Raw genomic sequence first — 21,822 nt, 5'->3', positions numbered from 1 at the left:
TATTGTTACGCCTTTTCTTCCGCTTATGGCATTGGGATAGGGATAATTCCATTAATTAAATATATAAAATTAAAATTTTAAAAATTAAATAAACTAAATGCCTTTTTTATTTTAAAATAAATGGAATTAAATGAGAGAATATTATCGAGGGGCCATTCCCAGAAATGCGCAGTGAAGAAGGGCATAGTTGTAAACAACACGGGGCTCGAGTGAAATAAAGCAATAATAGAGGGGGTTGGGGTGAAATTTTATGCTCCAGAATCGGCCGACAACCCCAGAAATAAAATATTATTATTTCAAATTATATATATTTATTATATTAAAATCTCAATATTTATTTTTTTCCCCTAATATTTATTTTTTTATTTTAAATAATTATGAGGCTGTGAAATGATGTGTGTGTTTGGGACTGTTGATTAGTCAACGATGAGGTTATTTTGGACGGTGATCGCAAATATTTGTCACGTCTTTGACTTGACGCTTGAGTTGACGCCCGACACGTATCTCTCAATAAATAAATAAAAACATTATTTTTTCATTTTTTCAATTAAATAAATTAATTCTCTTCCATAAATGTAATTAATCGCACCCATATTTATTATGTCACACATATCCAAACTATCTTAGGAACATTTATAATATTCCTTTGTCTTACACTTCTCGAATCATTTAATCAAATCGGACTAGAGTCAAGTTCAACAACGTCTTCGTTCCCTTATACTCATAACTGCCTCAATTGTTGATGGAACAACGTAGGCCCAAAGTCGACAAAATGGATCCGTAACTTTAGGAAAAGGATCAGGCATGGGGTCCTAGTCTTGAACATGTCGACTATTACTGTACGAGCACTCTCGTAGCGATAGTAGGTTGTTGTGTTTCGACCGAAGACATACCGGGAACAACTCTTTTGTGGGTCTTCTCCAAACGTCAAATGATCGACTCAAAACTAGTATGAACAAAGAAAACTCGTTGTTTAATTAGAGCAAAAATATTGCGTCTCGGTATATTTTTAAATCTATTTTTGTAGTGGATTTATATATATATATATATATTAACCAAATATTTTAATTTTTAAATAATAATAAAGCTAAGAGAGGCCTTTTAAGCTAATGGAGTTGAAGCATAAAGGTTGTTAGGGATTAGTAATTATTGTGTTTAATTTAATTTAATTCCTTATTAATAACAATTAATTATATTCTCCAATAGACCCTACGCTTAGTTAAACCCTATTTTAAAATCTCATTTATCTTTCTTTTTCGCCTTTTTTAATACTTAAAATCTCGACCATAATCAACTTTTAAAATGCATTTATGATAATATTGTTTCCTATATCCACTATTTTTTTTACGTCTTTAAACTATTTTTTTTTTTAAAAGAACCGTAAAGACACTGGAATATTATTAATTAATATTATGTTCCACTCACGAACAGTAATAGACGAAGCGGAGTTGACAATGTCAGCTTAAACAACGCAACTATTGGTGAGAATCCAACACCCCCGAAAATTTAAGGATTTTTCCTCGACGTTCGTCAGTTGAGGATAAATCACGGCGTAAAATCATACCCACCCAAAATTCTTAGTTTCGTGTTATTCCTACCAAGCAAGCCACGTGTCAAATTTAAGACAACCCGAATCAATTAAATAAGATCTCGCTTCTATTTGTGTTTTTAAATATTTTAATTATTCGATTTTAAATTATATATTTAGAAGAGTTAATGATGACATTGGGTAATCAATTTCGTATTTAAATAATAATTTTATTAACCAACCTTAAGCATATTAGATATGGAGCAATATATTAGGAATCTAAGTGAACCGCAATAATTACAAGATTATATTAAATAATTAAAATTAATATTATAGTTATTAATAATGGTGGAATTATTTTGATTAATAATAATGGCAGAAAAGTTGGAAAACCCGAGGGAAACAGAGCAGTAATTAAGCGAGTGCATGAAGATTAGGAATTAATTAATTACAAGAGTGAGTTTGATTAAGACATTAAACAGAATCATATCGCTTTATATTTTATTTATTTTTTAAATATTGTTTTATACTTTACAGTTCATATTTTTAATATTAATCTCATAAATGGGGCACTTTTTCCTTATCAGTACGGATGGGTTTTGGAAATTCACACCGTCTCGAACCCATTCCCTTAGTGTATTTTTTATTTTTATTTTTTACTTTAATATTATTATTTACTTTTTAATTTAAAATGGGTTGAATTTAAAAAAAAAAAAATTAAAAATTTGATTAGATCGTGAGTTAACATTTTCGATAAACTCGAAAACGAGGTTACAACCTGCAAGAGTGCAAGTCTACCGCTAACAAGTATTGTCTGTTTTAGATTGTTTATGTATCGTCGTTAATCTCATGATTTTAAAACGTATCTGTTAGGGAGAGATTTTCACACTCCTGTAAAGAACGTTTGTTTCCCTTATAGGTCAGATATAGAATCTCACAATCCATACCCTTAAGGGTCATCGTTCTCGCTGGCACACCGCCCCGTGCTTAGCTCTGAAACCATTCGTAACAGTTCAAGTCTACCGCTAGTAGTCCATTACTATTGATATTAGTCTCACGATTTTAAAACGCGTTGCTAGAGAGAGATCTTCACACTCCTCTTACATTCCTGTAAAGAATGTTCGTTGGAATCTAGCCCAACCCAACTCAACCCTATTATACTTTAAAAATATTTAACTTTTGCAACTTTTAATAATGTGTTATGACTGGTAAATAGTTGATATTATTATTTTTTTATATTTAATAATATTTTTGATATTTTAGTTATTCATTTAATTTGTGTCGTGAATAAGTATAATTTTTTTAAATAATTTAAAAAAAAAACGACATGACAACCCAATTACTCTATTCGAGTTGTTCGAGTCACCAACCCAACCAACACGACATTTTGAATTCGTCCAGTCGTGTGCACCCTTTGTATATTAGCTGAAAACTTCGAGCTTTTAATAATATTAGTATATACTCGTGTAGTCGTTTAAGTATATAGTTCTAAAAGGCGAAAAACAAAATAAAAAATAAAAATAATTTGTGGCATAATTAAAAGATCAAAGGAAGGGGAAGCATTATTAAAGCAAAGTTGACTTAGAAAGGATTGTAATGATACAAAAAGGCAAAAATAATGGGGTGGATTTATAAGTTACAATACACACCATGAGAGTAAGCTAGTGGTGGGATGAATGCCAAAATTGACATCATAGAGAACCAATATTCATAACCTCCCACCATACCTTAAAAATATTATATATATATATATATATATATATATATATATATATATATATAAAGTGGTCCATTTTTCTCCACACTTAGTTTCTAATTCTCACAACTTCACCCCAAAATTGACCCATCTTCCCAAAATTGCACCAAAATTATGTCATTTTAAAAGAAGGTATTTATATGATCTAATTAACCGAACCATTCGAGTTACTTAACCCTATATCTGTTAGTTTGGTTCGAATTGATTCATTTTGGTCATGTTAAATTGACAGACATGAGACGTGAAAATAAAATTCACGAACTAAACTCAAACAAAATTAATAATATTCGACATTTGCAATAAAATTTAGTAACAATGTGTGACTTGAGAATGTTTAATATTAGAATTTTATGGTGAATACGTATAATTTTTTATAAAATAGTTAAAAATAAACAAATTGGACCCAACTTGTAAATTGTGGGTTCAATTGGGGTCGGTTCTGAATTCCATACGAGTCATTCGAGCCAGTCTCAAAATTTTGGATGAGTCCAACTAATTACGAACCGATCGTAATTTTTATTCAAATTTAAATTATAAAAAGACAAAAAAAAAAAAAAACTATTTTCAAACTTTGAAATTCTTTATTCTTGTGAAATTAGGAATCTTAGCGGTTCAAAAGTTGAAGATGCTCTAAATATATACTGAAAAGTAACTCGAGGGAATTTATTCACAAATTCGACATGTAACGCGTTTTTGTAAAAGTCATTCAATTTAGCTTCTAATTATTTTATGTTCTCGCTCGAACAAGACTAATATTTTTGAATTTTCTAATATCTAGATTCGTAAATAATTCAATATTTTTTTTAGTAGCGAGATTAATTTAAAATATAAGTAAAAAAATAAAAAATAGTTTAAATTTGTGAAACAAGTGGGAAAGCGAGGGAAGATTCGTGGCCCCAGCGCCAAGCCAAGGGACCAAAAGTTGCGGCTAAGGCCATTAGAGCTTTTCAGCTTTCTCTTTCACGTCCTCCAACTATCCCTAATTACTCTCATATTAATTTTAATTAATAAAATTAAATTTTATTTATTTGCATGCATAGACACTTTAATTATAACACAACAGAAAATTATTTTAAAAGTTATTTTATAAAATTAAATAATAATAATTAATCCGCGTGGGAGACGAACAAAGCAATAAAATGTTTTTCTTTTAATAAATGATTCATGAAATTATGTTTTTAAATTTAAAATATTTTTTTAAATAACTAAAAATGGATTAACTGGATAAGAAGGACAAATAAATAAAAAGTAATTAATTTAAAATTAAGTAATTACAAAAGAAATGTTCTCCATTCAGTGCATACATGACGTGGAGACGACAGTATGGAAATCCTCGTACTGCTCGAGCTAGATTTTTTATGTTCTTAAAATTGATTTTAGTAAAAGAAATATCAAAATTAATTTAGAAAATTTTCTCCATATTCAATTTATTTTGCAACAAAATGTTTAAAATCAGCTGTTAGAAAGAGAATAATAATAATAATAATAATTAAGTAAAAAAATTCTAATAAAATACCACGCTCTTAACTTACCATTGCCAATAGAATCCTTAAATTTCGAACGAAGAAATTGTGAATCCTAAAAGTGTAGTCAAAAGTGACTCAGGTGTCGACCGACGATTGTATTTTGTTCGAGGAGGCCGTTCGAGGGCGCTATAGACCAGAGGAGGCTTTATGACATAGTTTGTTCGAGAGGAGGATGGTTGAAGATTGTTGGGAGAGGAGTCTCACATCAGCTAATTAAGAGGTTGATCATGAGTTTATAAGTAAATAATACATATTCATTGGTACGAGACATTTTGAGGAAGTTAAAAGCAAATTTACGAGAATTTATGCTGAAAATGGATGATATCATATCGAGAGTCGTAATTTGAATAAAACAAACATTTAATGTACCATTTTTTTTTAATGTTGCATAATGCTTGTTAGACGAACACGACTCTCTAGAATGGTATGATATTGTCCACTTTGAGCATAAGTTCTCATGGCTTTGTCAGCCGCTTCCGAGAGTGTATTATTTGTTTATAAACTCATGATCATTAGCCGATGTGGGACTTTCATCCGCTTTCACAAAAGGCCTCATTCCAATCGAGAGTGTATTCTTTGTTTATAAACTCATGATCATTAGTCGATGTGGGACTTTCATTATCCAACACCTCCCCTCGAACAAAGCACGCCTCCCCTTAATCGAGGCTCGACTCATTTTTCTTTTGGAGTCCTTTGTTCGACATTCGAGGATTTACCAATCTATTGGCACGACTAAGTTTAGGGAATTGCTCTGATACCATGTTAGACGAACACGACTCTCCACAATGGTATGATATGTTCACTTTGAGTATAAGCTCTCATGGCTTTGCTCTGGGCTTCCTCAAAAGGCCTCATTCCAATGGAGAGTGTATTATTTGTTTATAAACTCATGATCATTCCCCTAAATTAGCTAACGTGGGACTTTCATCATCCAACAATACTATTAAATAAATTTGAGATTAGTTTATGAAATAATTAAATATGATCCAAAATATAATTTAATTTAGGTGAAAATGGATAAATGTAATAAAANAAAAAAAAAAAAAAAAAAAAAAAAAAAAAAAAAAAAAAAAAAAAAAAAAAAAAAAAAAAAAAAAAAAAAAAAAAAAAAAAAAAAAAAAAAAAAAAAGAAGAAGAAAGTCCGACAGGAGATAAATAATTTCTAGGGTTTCCGACAAACAATACAATCCAATCAATCGACAAAGCAGAAGGATTTGGGAGAGAGGACTTTAGCCGCTCTACTCAGACTTCCCTTCCTTTTTCTCTCTGCTACATTATGAACGAGGCGCGTGAAACCCACGCGCCCCTCTCTCTCTCTCTAAACTTGTGGGTGTTCTTATTGGAGAGAGATTGAAAGAAAAAAACAAACCCACCACCACCACCACCACCTCCACCTCCACCTCCGTTTCACTTTCTCCACCATAAATATAAACAGAGAAGAGAGAGAAAATGGTGGTTTTAGTGAGAGAAAATAAAGGAGAGAGAGTTTCCAATTCATTGTCTTCCTCCCTCTCTCTCTCTCTCTCTCTCTGTCTCTCTAGAAGTTAAACCTTTTTCTTTGTTATACCAAAAAGCCAAAGTTTGTGGCAGTACTCAGTGATCGACAGCAGCTGAAGCTGAGCTGAATCAGCTGCAGAAACAGCAGCAGAACCAGTAGCAGAAGAAACAGAAGCAGAAGCAGAAGCATTTCTGGTGCTCATACGAAAGAGAAGAAGATTATATAAGAGCCCCGAACAACAAATCCAAAAATCAAAACCCATCTCTCTTAATTTTGTTTTTTTATTTTCTCCCCTCTTCTTCTTGTTCTTGTTCTTGTTCTTCCTGTTCTTCCTTTTTTTCTGTCATCCAAATCTCTCTGCTACAAATTCAGACAGACCCCACTTCCCATATAACGCCTAAATAGATTGAATTCCCCGATCCCAATTTTTTTTTTTTAATTTATTAATTTTAATTTTAATTTCTCCCTCTGATTTTCCGTATTTAAATTGTGGCTACTACAAGGAGGTTACCTTCTGATTCCGGTGCTTTTGCAGACTGGGCGGCTTCCTCTTCCTCCGCCGCTCGTTCCGCCCCTGATGATCTCTCTCTCGGCTTCAATGCCGGCCCTACTCCTCCCCCTCCTGTTCTACCCTCCGCCTCCATGTGGTCCGCCGCCGCTGCTTCTCAAAGGTCTCTTAATTACGGCCTTGGATCAGAAATGAGCATGGTTGGCCTCCGAGATGTGTTTGTCGTTGCACCGGCTTCCTCTTTCAACCCTAATCCTCACCACCACGACAATAACCTCCTCTCAGATCCTCATTCCCTCGCTGTCTCTAACCCCGCCACCGCTCTCGGCGTCGGCGTTATTCCGCTGCTCACCGCCGGGCCCTGCCTCGGCGTTGAGGAGGATAATTTATTGAGTAATCGGAGTAGTAACAGAGGCGGAGGGATTCAGTTATGGCAACAGAATCATTATTTGAAGAAAATGCCATCGTCTCTGGATCATCACCTCCATAATCCCTCCGCCGCTAACAATGGACTTCTCGACGACGGAATCGGTATCACCGGCGGTTTAGCTTCGTCGTCGTCGGCGACGACCACGTGTCAGGACTGTGGTAACCAAGCGAAGAAGGATTGTAGTCATAGACGCTGCAGAACTTGTTGTCGAAGCCGAGGGTTCGATTGCACTACTCACGTGAAGAGCACGTGGGTTCCTGCAGCGCGACGGCGAGAGCGGCAACTAATGGGGGTAACTGCTAACGCCGCTGCTGGTTCATCCGCCTCCACCTCTGGCGCGAAGAAACCGCGACTCATCGCTTCGCAAACCACTTCTCGAACTTCCACTTCCAATACGACGCCGCCGCGTAGCCTCGATACGAGCTCCAGCCATCAAGGTGAATTAAATCTAAATCAAACCCTAAATTACGTAATTACATCAATTTTCATTTGAAACTAATTTCATTTTGTTCAGATGCTGGTTTTCCAGAGGCATTACCAGGACAAGTACGTGCACCGGCGGTTTTCAAGTGCGTGAGAGTCACGGCGGTGGACGACGGCGACGACGAATACGCTTATCAAGCGGTGGTTAAAATCGGCGGACATATCTTCAAAGGTTTTTTGTACGATCAAGGCGTTGAACCAGGAGATGAGTTTCCGAATGTTTCGGAATTGCATTTAGGCGACGGCGGTGGAATAACCAGAAACAATCGGAATGGCATTTCTTCTTCTCCGCTTGTTGATCCATCGGACGTCTACAATGCTGCCGCCACTGGCGGCGGCGCTCCATGTTTTCTCGGCGGTTCAAATTACGGTAATCAAATCAGCTGATAAATTTCATACTGATTCTCTTCACAATTTCAAAAAAAGAACCCGCAATTATGTAATTTCATCTGATTTATGATATCATATTTCTACTAACCAATCCGTTCTTAATATCCGTTAAATTCATGATCAATCTACAGTTTTCTTCCATTAAGAACAGTTCATAATCATAGGAATTTGAGCCATTTCATTTCGTGTGTTCTTATTTTTCTTGCGTGTGCGCTCACTACTGTTCACTCATATGCCTAACAATTGCTTGTTTTTTTCAAAGCAATCTCAGTTGAAACTGTCTGCTTTTTGTATGGTTGGTCGATTTGGTACAGTTATGTTCTCTTTTTCAATGTTTTAGAGAAGCTGAGAATCCTGAATTTCATTGTTTGGTGATGTTCTTAGTCTTTTAGCTCATCCGGCTGCTCAGTTGTCACAATCATCAGCACAGTTTCAGCAGCTGAAAACGTTGAAAATCATGTCTTGTTTCTTCACTGTTCTTGTTCTTTTAGCCTTCGACCAATTTGTTGTGTCCAATTTTGATATATCCCAATGAATTTCCTACGTTTTCAATCCGAAAAATCCTTGTTTTGCTTCTGTTCTAATGTTTTTTCGAGTACTGTTCTTTGTCGTTCTTACTCGGTTCGACCCCGTTTTCAATATCCTCTCTCGAGCTCAATCGTTCAGCTGAATTTTAATCTGGGTCGTTTGAATTGGTCTTTTACCTTATTGTTCATAGCCTAAGACGGTGAATTATTGGTGTTTTTCATTGTTGACAAGTTTGCTTCTGTTTTTGTCTGTTGTTCATAGGTCAAGTGTCCTGTGGGGTATGAAGTGAGCATAAATTTATTATTTCTTGTATGCTATTGTTAACCTAATTCATTTATTGTTCTAAAAATGGCCTTAACATTGAATGCCTCTACTTGCTTGATATTTGGAGTTTGAGGTGGGTATTTTGTTTGAATCAACTATTTGAATCGAGCCGTTTATAATCTCGAGAGACACCGTCGTCGAGTAGTCGATCGAATGCGCTACTCGTCTATGTCCTTTTGATGTGAAAAGCAGGAGGAAATTATGTTAGGTCTTTGTATTGTTTGTCTTGTTTCTGTGTTCGGTTTCGAAGATATGATATGAGATTTTATGTCTCTTGACTGTTCAATTCTTACTTAGTTTAGTGAAAGACACTAGAAAGTAGGATTGTCGCGTTGTTGTGTACACCCCTCTTTATTTCGAGCTAGGGTTTGAACTTGACTTTGTTTGTCCGAGCATAGTTCAATATCTTAGGCACATGTCATTTTTTCAATTATTGATGGTCTTATTATCCAACGAAAGAATTATAGTAGTCGAAAGCATCACTAGCTTACACTCTGACCCGAGTAGCATGAGGCACGTGGAATCTCGTGTGAATCAGCAAGGACCACGTTGCAAGGCTAAATACTCCTGGATGACCGATAGGGAAGTAGTACTGTAAGGGAAGGGTGAAAAGAACCCCCATCGGGGAATGAAATAAAACATGAAACCGTAAGCTTTCAAGTAATGGGAGGAGACCAGGACTCTGACCGAGTTGTCAAATTAAACGAGGACCTAGAATCTAAACATTAGAGATATTAAATTATGCTCATTTTAATAAATTAATTGTATCGATAATAATAATTCCTATGATTTTCTTTAACGAGAATTATTATTATTTATAAATTAATTTTTTTTTTTGTTAATATAAATTAAGAGTATTCAATATCAAGTTTGGAGAAGCTCTGTAGAACAATGTCAAGTTTCAAATCGATCCGGATTGAATTACGGAGTGAAAGATCGTCGTTGTACTTGTACATTTTCTTCTTCTTCTCTCTTTCTCTCTCCTCTTTCCTTCGCTGATGAGCGATCGGTCTCCGTTTTTCTCTCAATTCTAGCCCTAGAGATCGGTTTGATCTTCAAGATTTCTTCATTTCTGAAACTTACTCTACAGATCGAGTCCTCGTCGAGATTGTGGCTCGTTTTGTTTAGTTCTTTTTCAATTTCCATCGGAACCATCGCCTGATCGTGCGGACGGCAACGACAACGGTCTCTCTTGCATTTGCTATCCGGCGAGCGGTGAGGCATTCAGGTATGTTCTGGAACTACTTTTATCGATCAGTTTGAGTCGTCGTATATGCTTTGGAACTGCTAGGGCAATAATTTAGAGAAAGAAAACTGGAGAAACTTGTCGGTTGTAGCTTCGAAATTCGGATTCGAAAAGGAAAAGTTAGTTTGAGTGAATGAGTGCGAAAGCCTAGGCATGAAAGGAGGGCAGGCGTAAGGCACACATTTTTTGGAGGTTAAGTTGAGTAAAGTAGGAGTCGATGTGCATCTCTCTGCCTAATGCCCTAAAATTTGTTTGTTTCTTCGGTTTCGTCTTTTGCAATGCTATCAAATCTGGCTTTGAGCAGGAGAATCTTCGCTGCTTGCCTCACTTTAATTCATAGCCTGCACACTGCCACCTTTTTTTTTTTTTTTTTTTTTTCCTGTTGTTTTTCAAATTCATATTTGGAAAACTTCATGCATTCATTTAAAGTTCTACAAATGCGTGCTTGAGAATTAAACCTTCAACCTCACAAACAAAGAAAAAAAATCAATCAATGATGTTTTGGTAGCTGAAATTTTCACTTCATACTTTGCATTGGTGATCATTCAAATTCGTTCTCTTCTTTTGAACCTTCCTAAATCTTTAATTTTTTAAATACTATTTCACTCTTAATACTATTTAGTCTAGATTTGATGTTTGGACTTGCAATAAAACTTCAATTTTATTTATATTGTTTGTTTATTTTCAACTTTTCTAGAAAAAATTAGTCATAGTCTTTTACATTATATATTTTCTAACATAATTATTTTTATTATTATTTTCTTGAAACTAACAATTGAACCTAATTTTAAAAATTATTGTAAGCTTGAAGATGTAAAAATATTAAAATAGCATAAACCAAAAGTAAAATAACTAAATTAATCTTTTAACCACACTTTTCTTTTTAATACTAGTATCTGTTATCACATCGATACTTATGGCATTTGAAATAAGTTGTGAAAAAATTAATAATTTAAAGGTTGTTTAACGTAGCTAATGACGTTTTTTTATTTGATTAAAGATGTATTTTTTAAAAATGATTTTAAAAAATTGGATTAGTTTAAAAACTTTTTTTTTTTTAAGGAAAAAAAAAACACTCATGAATTATAAAAAACAAGATATATGATAAAGAAATAATTGTATATTTAATAGGTTTGAATATATTAAAATCAAATAAATTAACTATTTAGAATTATTATTATTATTTTTTAAGTGTTTAAACTAAAACTAAAATGCATTCCAAGTGGTATACCGTGCTTTTTAAAGATGTATTTAAAACGTGTTTCTATTTTACTGGAACGTAAAATCTCCCATGTATCTGGNAAAAAAAAAAAAAAAAAAAAAAAAAAAAAAAAAATTACAATTTGACAAAAAAACCTTTTTTTTCTTTTATTGTTTTTTTGTTTTAATCTAACTCATTTGACAACCTTTAAGCTATTACTTCCAAACTTACAGTATATTTTTCAACACTCTTAGCAAATACATTTAGTGTGTATAAGTTACAATTTGAATACAAAAAACAAAGTACAATACTTAGTTATTAAAAGAATCTAACTTGGGTATAGTGTTGACACCTTATTCACTAGCATATATTCTAATTAGCTTTTTTCAAGCTCTTGTAGCATTGATTAATATAATTCTTTATTTACTTTAATGAAAACAGTCCTTACCTAAAGGAACGATTTGAATTAAAAAATAAATAAATTTCCACCATCGTAAGCGTTGATACGAGTGAGCTCGAGTTGCGCCACAGCCGCGTTGATCGCATCGACGACATCCATGTTCCCCTCACTCAGAGCTTCCATTGGACTTCTATCGTGGCTATAAAGACAAATATAGCGTTCAGGACAATTTTCAACCCAGAAAGATCATTGAATAAGGTTTGAATTTGATCCTCCAAGTTAATGTTGTAATAAAAACGACACAACGTTCCTGTTCAATAGGCTCTCATTTGTTCCTGCCAAAATCAACTTCTTCACCACCTAGAAGCCTGCCAAGTGATATAAAAAATTCGAAGTTATGTATACTCCTTTCATCACCGAGCCCTTCACTCATAGATATCTTCATCCAAACTACTCCGTTCTAACTGTTTTCTTTTATCAATTTTCGAAGTACAATGTACTCGTTACACTGATTCATTTAATAGGCGGATTCTGTGCAAATTCTTGACAGAATTCTAGTTATTATTATTCATACATTCATTGGCCTAAATCGGAATGAATGTGTTCTTCATTTCATAACATGACCTTGCAATAACTTGAAACTGGAGAATGAACACTCTTACCAAGACACTTAGTTCAGCAGAGTGTTTATTATAGGTTCACTGCCGTCGATTAGAAGACATTCAAAATTCCTAGAATCAACAAGTTATAACTAAAATCAAAAGCTTCATCGAACCGCAGATATTGAATAAATTCTGAAAGAGACCGAAACAGATAGCTACGACAATGCAGTCTATACACACATCCGTTTCTTGAGAATAGTTTGAGAATATTTACCAGGTGAATTTTATAGGTTTCTTGTATTTCAATGCGCATTTGTTTACGCGCACTAACAAAATCGTAATAGATTGATATGAAGACAAGGCGATGCTATACAACGAAAGGAAAAATGAAACGAACCAGAACTAGAGGAATGCACATCAACTAGAGCCTCGATTTCATCCACCGTCGTTTCCACGGTGCTCTGTTCTGCTGCTGGATTCGCCTCCACCACCATCGCGCTGCCGCCGGAGACTCCGAAGAGAAGAATCCTTGAGAGGATCATCCTCACAATCTCTCGTTCATCGTAATGAGAGAGGGCAAGAAGAAATCCTAAATCAGCGATCTCGGAGAAAAGAGCGAAGCAGTTACTGGTTAAAGCGTAGAGCGAAGCTTTGTGAGAGTTTGAGACGAAACTGCGCGCCTCTTGCAAAGCTTTTACCACGTCAACCGACCCGATAAACCGACCCTTTTTTAGACGGGTCGAAGGCGGTAACTGTTTGATGGGCCATAAACTAGGCCCACCAAATTTGGGAATGTGTTAACTACAAAAATGGGCCTAAATAGACGGGCCGAAGGCGGCAACTGTTTGATGGGCCCAAATTTGCAAAAAAGACTTATCCCATAAGTGGGCCCCACTTATCCAGATCGAACACGTGGAGTAATCACAGTTCGCAACGTGTCCATTTTTTTTTTGTTTTTCTTTACAAAATATTTAACACTATTTTTGGGTAATTTTTCCTTTATTTTTTAATATTTATTATTTTTTTGTTTCGTTTTATCATAATAATTATTAGAAACATTTGTTTATAAATATTTTTGAATATATAGTTGTAAATTTGTTGGGATTTATTTCCTTTTATTTATTATCTAACATTTTAATATTTTGATTTTATATTGTCAGCCGTTAAAAATAGGATTTAAAATACAGAAATATAATTAATTAATTAATTAATTAATTTTGTAAAGGGTGGTCAAATCAAATGGAGGCAAGTAACCCTAGGAATAAATTTTAATTATAAGTGAAGGGACTTCAAATCCACAAGTTCTGATTTTATTTGCAGAGAACTCTTCTGGATCGCCATTAGAGAATATTCTCGAGCATCTTTTTCTTCGTCTCTTTTGCTTCAGAATAATTCTTCAGCATCTCCTTTCATTTCAAGTTTCGATTTCTGCTGAATAACTGTTGTTCTGGGTTCTGTGTGATCTAATTTATAAATCGAGAAGAATCGGAGGTGAAACCCTCGTGTTCTCGCCATGGCTTCTTCGGGAATCTCTACTGAAAGCGCCGAATTGTCTGATGCCGTTCAAATACTGGAAGTTTGCAACCAGGTTTTAATCTATTTTTTCACTTTTGAAGTTGTTACACTTTCTTGCGTAAAACTTGGCGCGAGAAATGGTTGTTTTTTTGTGTTGAGAGTTCGAATTGGAAGTATCGTTGATCTAATCTTGTTTTCTAGATTTGCGCTGGTCAAGGGTTAATTGAAGTGTTATCGTCGGTTTAGTCTTGTTTTATTTCATTTTCAAGATTTTCGTGGCGTCGATAAGCGTATTTCTCCTTTTTAATATCAAGGAAGTACGTGGTCGTAATTAATGGATTTGATGTGCGTGTTTTTTTTTACTCTGAGGATCCGTAGGAAGCGGGAGCTATTGTTAACATTCATTGATTTCCGTTATCCGATTGCCTGCTATTAGATCACTGTTGTTTTGAAATTGTGAATTTGGTCACCTGCGCATGCTATTTTATTTTCCAATGAAAGTTCTTATCTCTTGCCCTTGGTGTTGCATAGTGTTGAAGTGTCTCTTTTCAAACATTAGTCATTTGCATAAATATATTTTGAGGATTGCTAAGTTGCTGAACTTCTCTGTTCAGATCGAAATGGGAAAGAAGGTAGAGATTCAAGGAACAGGTCATGGGAGTCATGATGGGGTTTGTGCAATATGCTTAAATAAGATAGCTCTCCAAGAAACTGCCTTAGTGAGGGGTTGCGAGCATGCCTATTGGTTTGTTCTGATTGATTAATCTTTCATCTATCTATTAATAGTTTTTATAGCACGACTTTCATCTGCTATACATTAGGTAATTTGTTGATCTGTTCCTTTTCTGTATTTTGTATGGGAATCTTTTTTGCAGTCAAATGTTGACGTTCTATAGATGGTGCAATTCTTATGCTGCATTTATCATATATATTTCATTTCATTGTGGTTCTATGCTTGAATTGGAGTTGGAGTTTTAAGATCTTGCGAACATATTCCTGGGACTCCGCTAAACTTTATAGGAGAAAATTCATTGTATCCATATTGCTATTGGTACAATGTTTCTAATTGTGCTTCAGGTTGCTGGGATTTAATGGAAGAGGTATGCTATTTTAGATTTATAGCCCAAGTATCTTGGAGTCGGAGAAAATGCATGGTTCAGAGTCTGATGGTTAATCTGTTAATTCTCGTCTTATTTAGTTTGTTAATAATTAATTATTGATTATTGAAGTTAGAATGCTTGCTTGGTGAGACTGGGATAGAAACCTGTTGTACTCGGTACTCAGTGACTTATTGTGAGCCTATGAATCTCATAGATGTCAGCTTTGGTAACGCGTTCGTATTCTACATAGGTTGGATACTTGTTAAATCAGACACATATCAAATACTGTGTTGAACATTTATGGAGTACAATAGACATGAATCAGACGCATCTTGAACAATTATTAGGCATTTGAACTAAGTGTTGCAACATATTGTTGAACAAGGCTGGGATGTTTAGAAAATGACAATGTCCGTGTTAGTGTCTTTGCTTCTTTGTTATTAGCCGATTAGTCTTTCATCACCTCCAAATTGTCATCACATACTCGATGCTTTTGGTGTCTGTTGCAAAGTTTAATTTTATGTTCTATTACTTGGTGTGGGAACATTTCCTCTATGACTATTGCACCGAACACTTTCATTTAGTTTTCACTTTCAGCTTAGGAACTTATCAGCAATAATTAAACCAAACAAAAAATGAAGTGGCAAATGGTTAAGTGATTTGTCTAATGTTTTCCAACCACTGAAGTATTACAAATATTTTCCTTGCTTTTTTTGAGGAATAGTGTGATCTTTTACAGTTTATATACATATGGGCATTATATTCTTTTATTAATGCATTGTTTTACTTTCATGAAGTGCGACTTGCATCCTTCGATGGGCCTCGTATAATAAGAATCCGACGTGTCCACAATGTAAACATCCATTTGAGTTCCTGATTGTGCATCGTTCTCTTGATGGGAGGTATGTCCCTTCATCATTCTATGGACCTTTTATAGTTTAGAGTTGCAGTATCTTTCTAAATTAATGTTCTTACTTTTCTATCCATTTATTGTCTGCGTATTGTAGCGTCCATGACTTTATGTTTGAGGAGAGCGTATGCCTGCTTCTGAGAGCTTCATGGTATATACCTCTGATCGTTGAAGATCGGGAAGAAACCTATGAAGATCCTGATGAGTACTACCCTTACGAGGATGACGACGAAGAGTTTGAGGAAGCTTACCTGGGTGCATCGTCGAGTCTCCGCATCGGCAATCGAAGGTGGGGAGACAATGGATATGTGAGGGGAGGTCGACAAGAAGCACGACCAGTTATTAGGTCAACTGTTCCAGTGCATGCAGGAGCTAGTTCATCACGTGAGCCTATAAAAAAAGATGATTCAAAAGATAAAACAGGTCGACGAGCTAAAAGAGCCTTGAAACGGGAAGCTGCTGATAAAGCTGCAGCAGCTAAACATCAGGAACATCTAGCTAGGTTTGGGCGGAAGTGATTCAAGCTCCTGTATATAACAAGCCTTGCGCTTAGACCCTGTGTACAGTTCTAAGATTCAATTTACTTTCACAGTTGACGTACCTTACCTCCCCTGAGCCTGGTGGCTCCCAATTAAATCTATATGATGGAGATTGTACTTGCAAGGTATAAAGGACACCCCAATGAGTTCTTTGTATGAACATTGAATCTCAAAATCAATCATAGAACAATTGTTATGGTCGGATTTTCTGTTCTTTTTGGGATGAAGTAGTCAACCACTTTCATATTTATGCAAGTTTTACGTGAAGGACACCAAAAGCCTTTGAATTGTAGCTCAAGTAGGTGAAATCTAAGGCATTGGACCTCGGTGAATTGTAGCTCAAGGGATATCAACAGCCAACTTTAGACTCAAACTTTGAAGTCCAAGCACATTAGTGTACATGTGATGTGGTTGAGAAGTAAATCAACTTTTCCTATAAGATCATGGTTGAATACAAAATCATTCTTTATTTTGAACTTTTCCCTTAATCATATCATCAGCCTCCTTGGGATTTAGAAGTTGGAAGGGAGTTTATCCTCCTCCACTCTACCTATGGATGTGACTCCGATATGAAGATACTAAAGAGAATAACGAGCTGTAGTAATCGTCAGTGTTAGCTATGATAAAAGATTTATGAGAGATTTTGATCATTCAACCGAACCAAAATTGAATGAATCTAAACCGTACTGATTGAGTTAATTTATATTGAACTTTTTTGGTCACCGGACTTTTTGAACACCCCTAAATGTTGTACTCGAGTATTTAATGATCAGGAAAGTTGACATATAGTAAGATCGGGAAGTGGCACTTTGACAAGAGATCGTATCTCAATGATCCTTTACTAAGAAATCTTTCATTACCTTAATAAATCTCTAAAATTCCATCGTATCTTCTCAAAATATGTTTGAAGAACTACGGATTAGAATCAAGATCCTGTTTCTAAACTCAATAAATTAACTAAGAACAACTTTACAAAAACTCACAAATTCCACCCAAATTTCGTATCTTACATGTCATAAAACTATGAAAATAACTCATTCTCATGATTAATCCTCCAAACCTCGTACCAAACAAGGAATACATAATCACTTGTTGATCCTCACCCTTATTTCCGTCCTCATACCTTCAATTCAAACGACCCGAAGGATAGCGTTTTAATATAGCTCACCCTTCATAATCAAAGAAAAAAACACTCATCCTCGTGTTAATTTTCTTGTGTCTCCATAATTAAGAGGATTCTAAGGATCAATACACATATCCAAATAACCACCAAGAACAAAATATAGCTTCTGTGTGTTGAAATTCAAACAGCTCATCCTTTCAAAAAAGATAAACACATATCCAAACATTTGCTGCAATGATTTTAGCTATTAGATGTCTCTCCCTTCATCAAAAACCTTCAAAGCTGTTCATCTCTACCATAACAACTCATATGTACTGCCAACCAGAAAGAGGACAGAAATGAGGATAGGAAAATTCACATGATACTTCAGAAACAAGCTTAAATATGTAACAAAGCAACAAGAATCCTGTAAAAAGTGTCCACAGAGGCAAATATTCACATATTCATACATCTAAAGGCACAATTGTGGAGTAGCACGGTGTAATAATATTCAAATAGGATACCACCATGATTCTCATTTTTCATTTCATTAGGAAATCCTTACTTAGCTAGCAAGGATTTAGTAGCAGAAGCCTTTCCCATTGGTCCATACATAAGGATTCCTATGGTAGCATAAATGTCAACCCTACAGCTCCTACACTAGCAGTTACCAGAAATTCGAAACTCACCAATGTACACTAATGTGCTACACAATAAGCCAATGGGATTTTGTGTATATATATATATATATGTATGTACATGAGAGATGCTCAGGTAAAACATAGTGATGAAGAGAAATTACTCATAAAGTAACTACTGAGTATCTATCACATTTTGGGATGCTTTTGCTCAGCTCTTTGCGAGTTCCAACTAAACCATTTCAAATTGCTAAGCCATCCAAACTGAATTGCAGGTTGGTGAGGGAGAGACTGAAGCTGAATCAGGTGCCTTCTATAAGGAATTAGAAAGTTCTTCAGACCTGTCACATTTACAGAACATGTTTGGAGTGAATTTCATATAATCGTTTTAATGTTTGGCTTTACTCCTTCAAACAGTGTTCATATGATGAAATTTGATTTTGAATGATTAACGACATGTTTGGGAATGATTTTGAACATTACAGAACTTAACCATTTCAAAATCACGTGGTGTGTGGAAATGTGGCATACAAGAATCAAGACACTTACAAAAGACGACCCAAATAAGTGAAGCTCGGGCGTACCTGAGATACACATGGTTCGATAAAGAGTAGCAATATGAGCATCTCCCTTTGTAGCCATATTAGGCCTTTCTAAGCACTCGAGAAATGCCATATCAGCCTTTAACAACTCTCCTTGACTATGAGTGTCATAGCCAATATCATGGCAATAACAGCAGAAATCCAGCCAATCAATTGGTCGTTTATCCCAAACGAGAGACCCATTGTCTTTCCCACTAGACCAATTTGGACCACAGTAATGTCCATAACGCGGAAACAACTGAGAAAAAAACGCTCTTACACCAGTATGCCATGGAACTTTACACACATATGGCTTGAACCGTAAAGGAGCGTCTCCATCACGGTTCGCAGTTCGTCTACCACGTTTCACTTGCCTTTTCAAGTTCCTATTAATAGTAGTTTTTGCTAGAATGATATCTCGGGAATTGGCATTATCTTCCCAAGGAAGAAACGAAAGAAGGGAAAATCCCCAGATCCTGAAATCAAAACGAGTATTTTGATGGCCTTGCTCCCCAATGGCGTCAGAAGATTTAAGGATTGGACCCAAATCATTGCTTTTTTGGGCCCAGAACCATGGAAATTTATGAAGAAATTCCAAGTTCATTGTCAAAATCTCAAGAACTCTTGGCCAAATCACATAAAATGCGCACCATAACAAACCTGCCAAGCATAAGAACATCAACTATCAACGTCAAATCGTCAACCCCTTCAATATTATTGCAGTCACCACTAGGTTAAAAAACCGAACAGAAATCACAAGAGTAAACAGCGCAACACCTAAAAAGCAAATTATCGCGATGCAGACGAAGAATCCATAAGAACGGTAACATATTCAAAAATAAAATTCGAAAAATCAGGAAAATGGTAGTAGGCTCTGAAGTAAAATGTGTTAAATTCAAATTCCAGTCCAGTTTGAGGCGACAAAATAGGGGAAAATTAACAAGGAAACTTGCATTCAACCTACTACAGACGCTCTTTTCTCGAGAGCCAAACAGATTAAATTCCTAATGGCCAAAAACGTAAATGAACAAGTATAAAGATTCTCGAGAGCCAAACAGATCAAATTCCTAATGGCCAAAAAGGTAAATGAAAAAGGATAAAGAAGGATGAAGAATTACACACAGAATCCACGGAGTGAGGAAGAGAGTCGAGGGAATCCGTCCACTGCCAAAGTAGAAAGAGAAACCAACCAGAGGATAACTGAGAGAAAATTCTAGGTCGAAGATTTTCCCGAGAAAATGTTGGTGTCCATTGAAAATTTGTGGTTCCTTCGAGATTATCCCGTCCGTCGCAAACCGACCACACTCCACAAGATCCATCACCACAAGTCATCGCCATCTACTGGACCAGCAAGCAGCTGTAATTATCAGCCCAACTTCAAAATCCTCCTTTAATTTCTCAAACAAATTTTATAAAATAATAAATTAAATCCAACTCAAATATATTTCCATTCAAAATTCCTTAAATATTAATGGATAAATTATCTATTTATTTAAGATGGAAGAAAATTCATGAAATAACTTAACTAATAAATTTTATTTATTTATTTAAAATTAACTGAGATCATGAGATCATCAGTGACAGATCGTGAAATCTCACATTCGTTGGAGAGAATATAAATTATTCTTTATAAAAGTGTAAAAATTATATAAATAATATTTATTAGCAGTACATAGTTGATTCGTCGTAATAATATAATAAAAAATAGGGTTTTTTTTTAGTTTTGTTAATTTTTTAATAGTTTTTTAAAAATATAATATAATTTTAAATTTTAATTTGATGATTCAAAATTAAATATTATATTTTAAAATATTAATATGAGTAGGTGGTTTAAAATATATTCTATTTTTAATTTTTTTCATCTATATATATTTGAATTTTTTTTAGTTAAATTAAAAAAAATAAAAAACTATAATTTATAATTTTTAAAATTTACTCCATTTAAAAAAATACGTGTAAATAATATAATTGGTAAATATATAGGTATACGCGCGATTCCATTTAAAATAAAATAAAATGATTAGTTAAGACATTATCCACCGTTGATGAAAATAATTTTTTTTAGTTAAATTCAACAAATAAAAAACTATATTTTATCATTTTTAAATTTTACTCAATTTTAAAAAATACGTATAAATAAAGTAACAGGTAAATCTAATATATATTAGACTTAATTTAAAATAAAATAAAATAATTGGTTAAGAACTTTAATTTTGTTTTTACATTTATTTCATTTATATTTTTAAACTTTTTAAAATAAGTTTTTATTTATACCGTAATTAAATATTCTTTTTGCTCCTTACTTTTATCATTGCTTTCAAGTCAATACGTAAGACAGAATTGAATAGACAAAAAATAAATGACACGAGGCAGTAATATACTCGAGAACGTTGAATTACAGTCGGTCTATTTATTAATTTCAGTCTAACCTTAAAAAAAACAAAAGAAATAGCACGTTTGTGATTTGGTTCATACTTTAACTCCAACTGTAGTCGCCAATCTAACCAATAGTTCCTTCCTTTTCAAGTTTTGACAGCAAAGATCGTTCTTTATCTAATAGAGCCAATAGTTATGTTGAATAAATATATTTCAAATTAGTAATTATACAACCCAATAATTAAATAGGTCCAAATTTTACTTGTCCCGTTAAATAATACAATTAATCACTATAAATAATAAATATTATATTGATGAGGCTGACAATGTTACCTTATTTGACGTATAATTAAAAATTAAGAAATGTTGAAAAAACTTCCGTTTTTATTTATTAATATATTTTAAAGTATGAAATAGTTGAATTAAGTATTTCAAATTTTTTACATGTAAAAAATAATTTTGATAGATTTTGAGGCTCGACCCAAAGAGGTTGCTGAACTCGTGAATCGTCGTTCCATTCCAATAGATGAAGAGTCAACTATGGGGTTGACAATCAACGTTCTCTTGGAGCAGAAAGAAGCAACCTAAGATTCTCACAACGGGTAAGTTTGACCTTTTTCGACATTGTCCTGATCCACTCC

The 21,822-nt window shown here is 34.4% G+C and overlaps 3 protein-coding genes across 3 annotated transcripts; 2 read left to right on the top strand and 1 right to left on the bottom strand.

Annotated features, from left to right (window-relative positions):
- Window positions 1–6,013: 6,013 nt before the first annotated feature.
- LOC111794751 (protein LATERAL ROOT PRIMORDIUM 1-like) lies at window positions 6,014–8,207 on the top strand. Its single transcript, XM_023676884.1, has 2 exons — window positions 6,014–7,683; window positions 7,761–8,207. Exons 1-2 carry the CDS (start codon window positions 6,951–6,953, stop codon window positions 8,114–8,116), a joined length of 1,089 nt encoding a protein of 362 aa, XP_023532652.1. The 5' UTR covers window positions 6,014–6,950; the 3' UTR covers window positions 8,117–8,207.
- A 5,500-nt stretch (window positions 8,208–13,707) lies between these two features.
- On the top strand, window positions 13,708–16,688 carry LOC111795401. The gene is made up of 4 exons (XM_023677811.1): window positions 13,708–14,008; window positions 14,550–14,680; window positions 15,833–15,937; window positions 16,043–16,688. Exons 1-4 carry the CDS (start codon window positions 13,934–13,936, stop codon window positions 16,461–16,463), a joined length of 732 nt encoding a protein of 243 aa, XP_023533579.1. The 5' UTR covers window positions 13,708–13,933; the 3' UTR covers window positions 16,464–16,688.
- Window positions 16,689–18,016: 1,328 nt separating this feature from the next.
- On the bottom strand, window positions 18,017–20,158 carry LOC111796146. Its single transcript, XM_023678858.1, has 3 exons — window positions 19,924–20,158; window positions 18,809–19,465; window positions 18,017–18,565 (listed from the first exon to the last, which is right to left on the bottom strand). Exons 1-3 carry the CDS (start codon window positions 20,141–20,143, stop codon window positions 18,414–18,416), a joined length of 1,029 nt encoding a protein of 342 aa, XP_023534626.1. The 5' UTR covers window positions 20,144–20,158; the 3' UTR covers window positions 18,017–18,413.
- Window positions 20,159–21,822: the final 1,664 nt, after the last annotated feature.

Source organism: Cucurbita pepo, chromosome LG05 (assembly GCF_002806865.2).
Source record: "Cucurbita pepo subsp. pepo cultivar mu-cu-16 chromosome LG05, ASM280686v2, whole genome shotgun sequence".
Lineage (NCBI taxonomy): Eukaryota > Viridiplantae > Streptophyta > Magnoliopsida > Cucurbitales > Cucurbitaceae > Cucurbita > Cucurbita pepo.
Note: the sequence above shows the minus strand (reverse complement) of the source record. Positions and strands in the feature narration are given on the sequence as shown.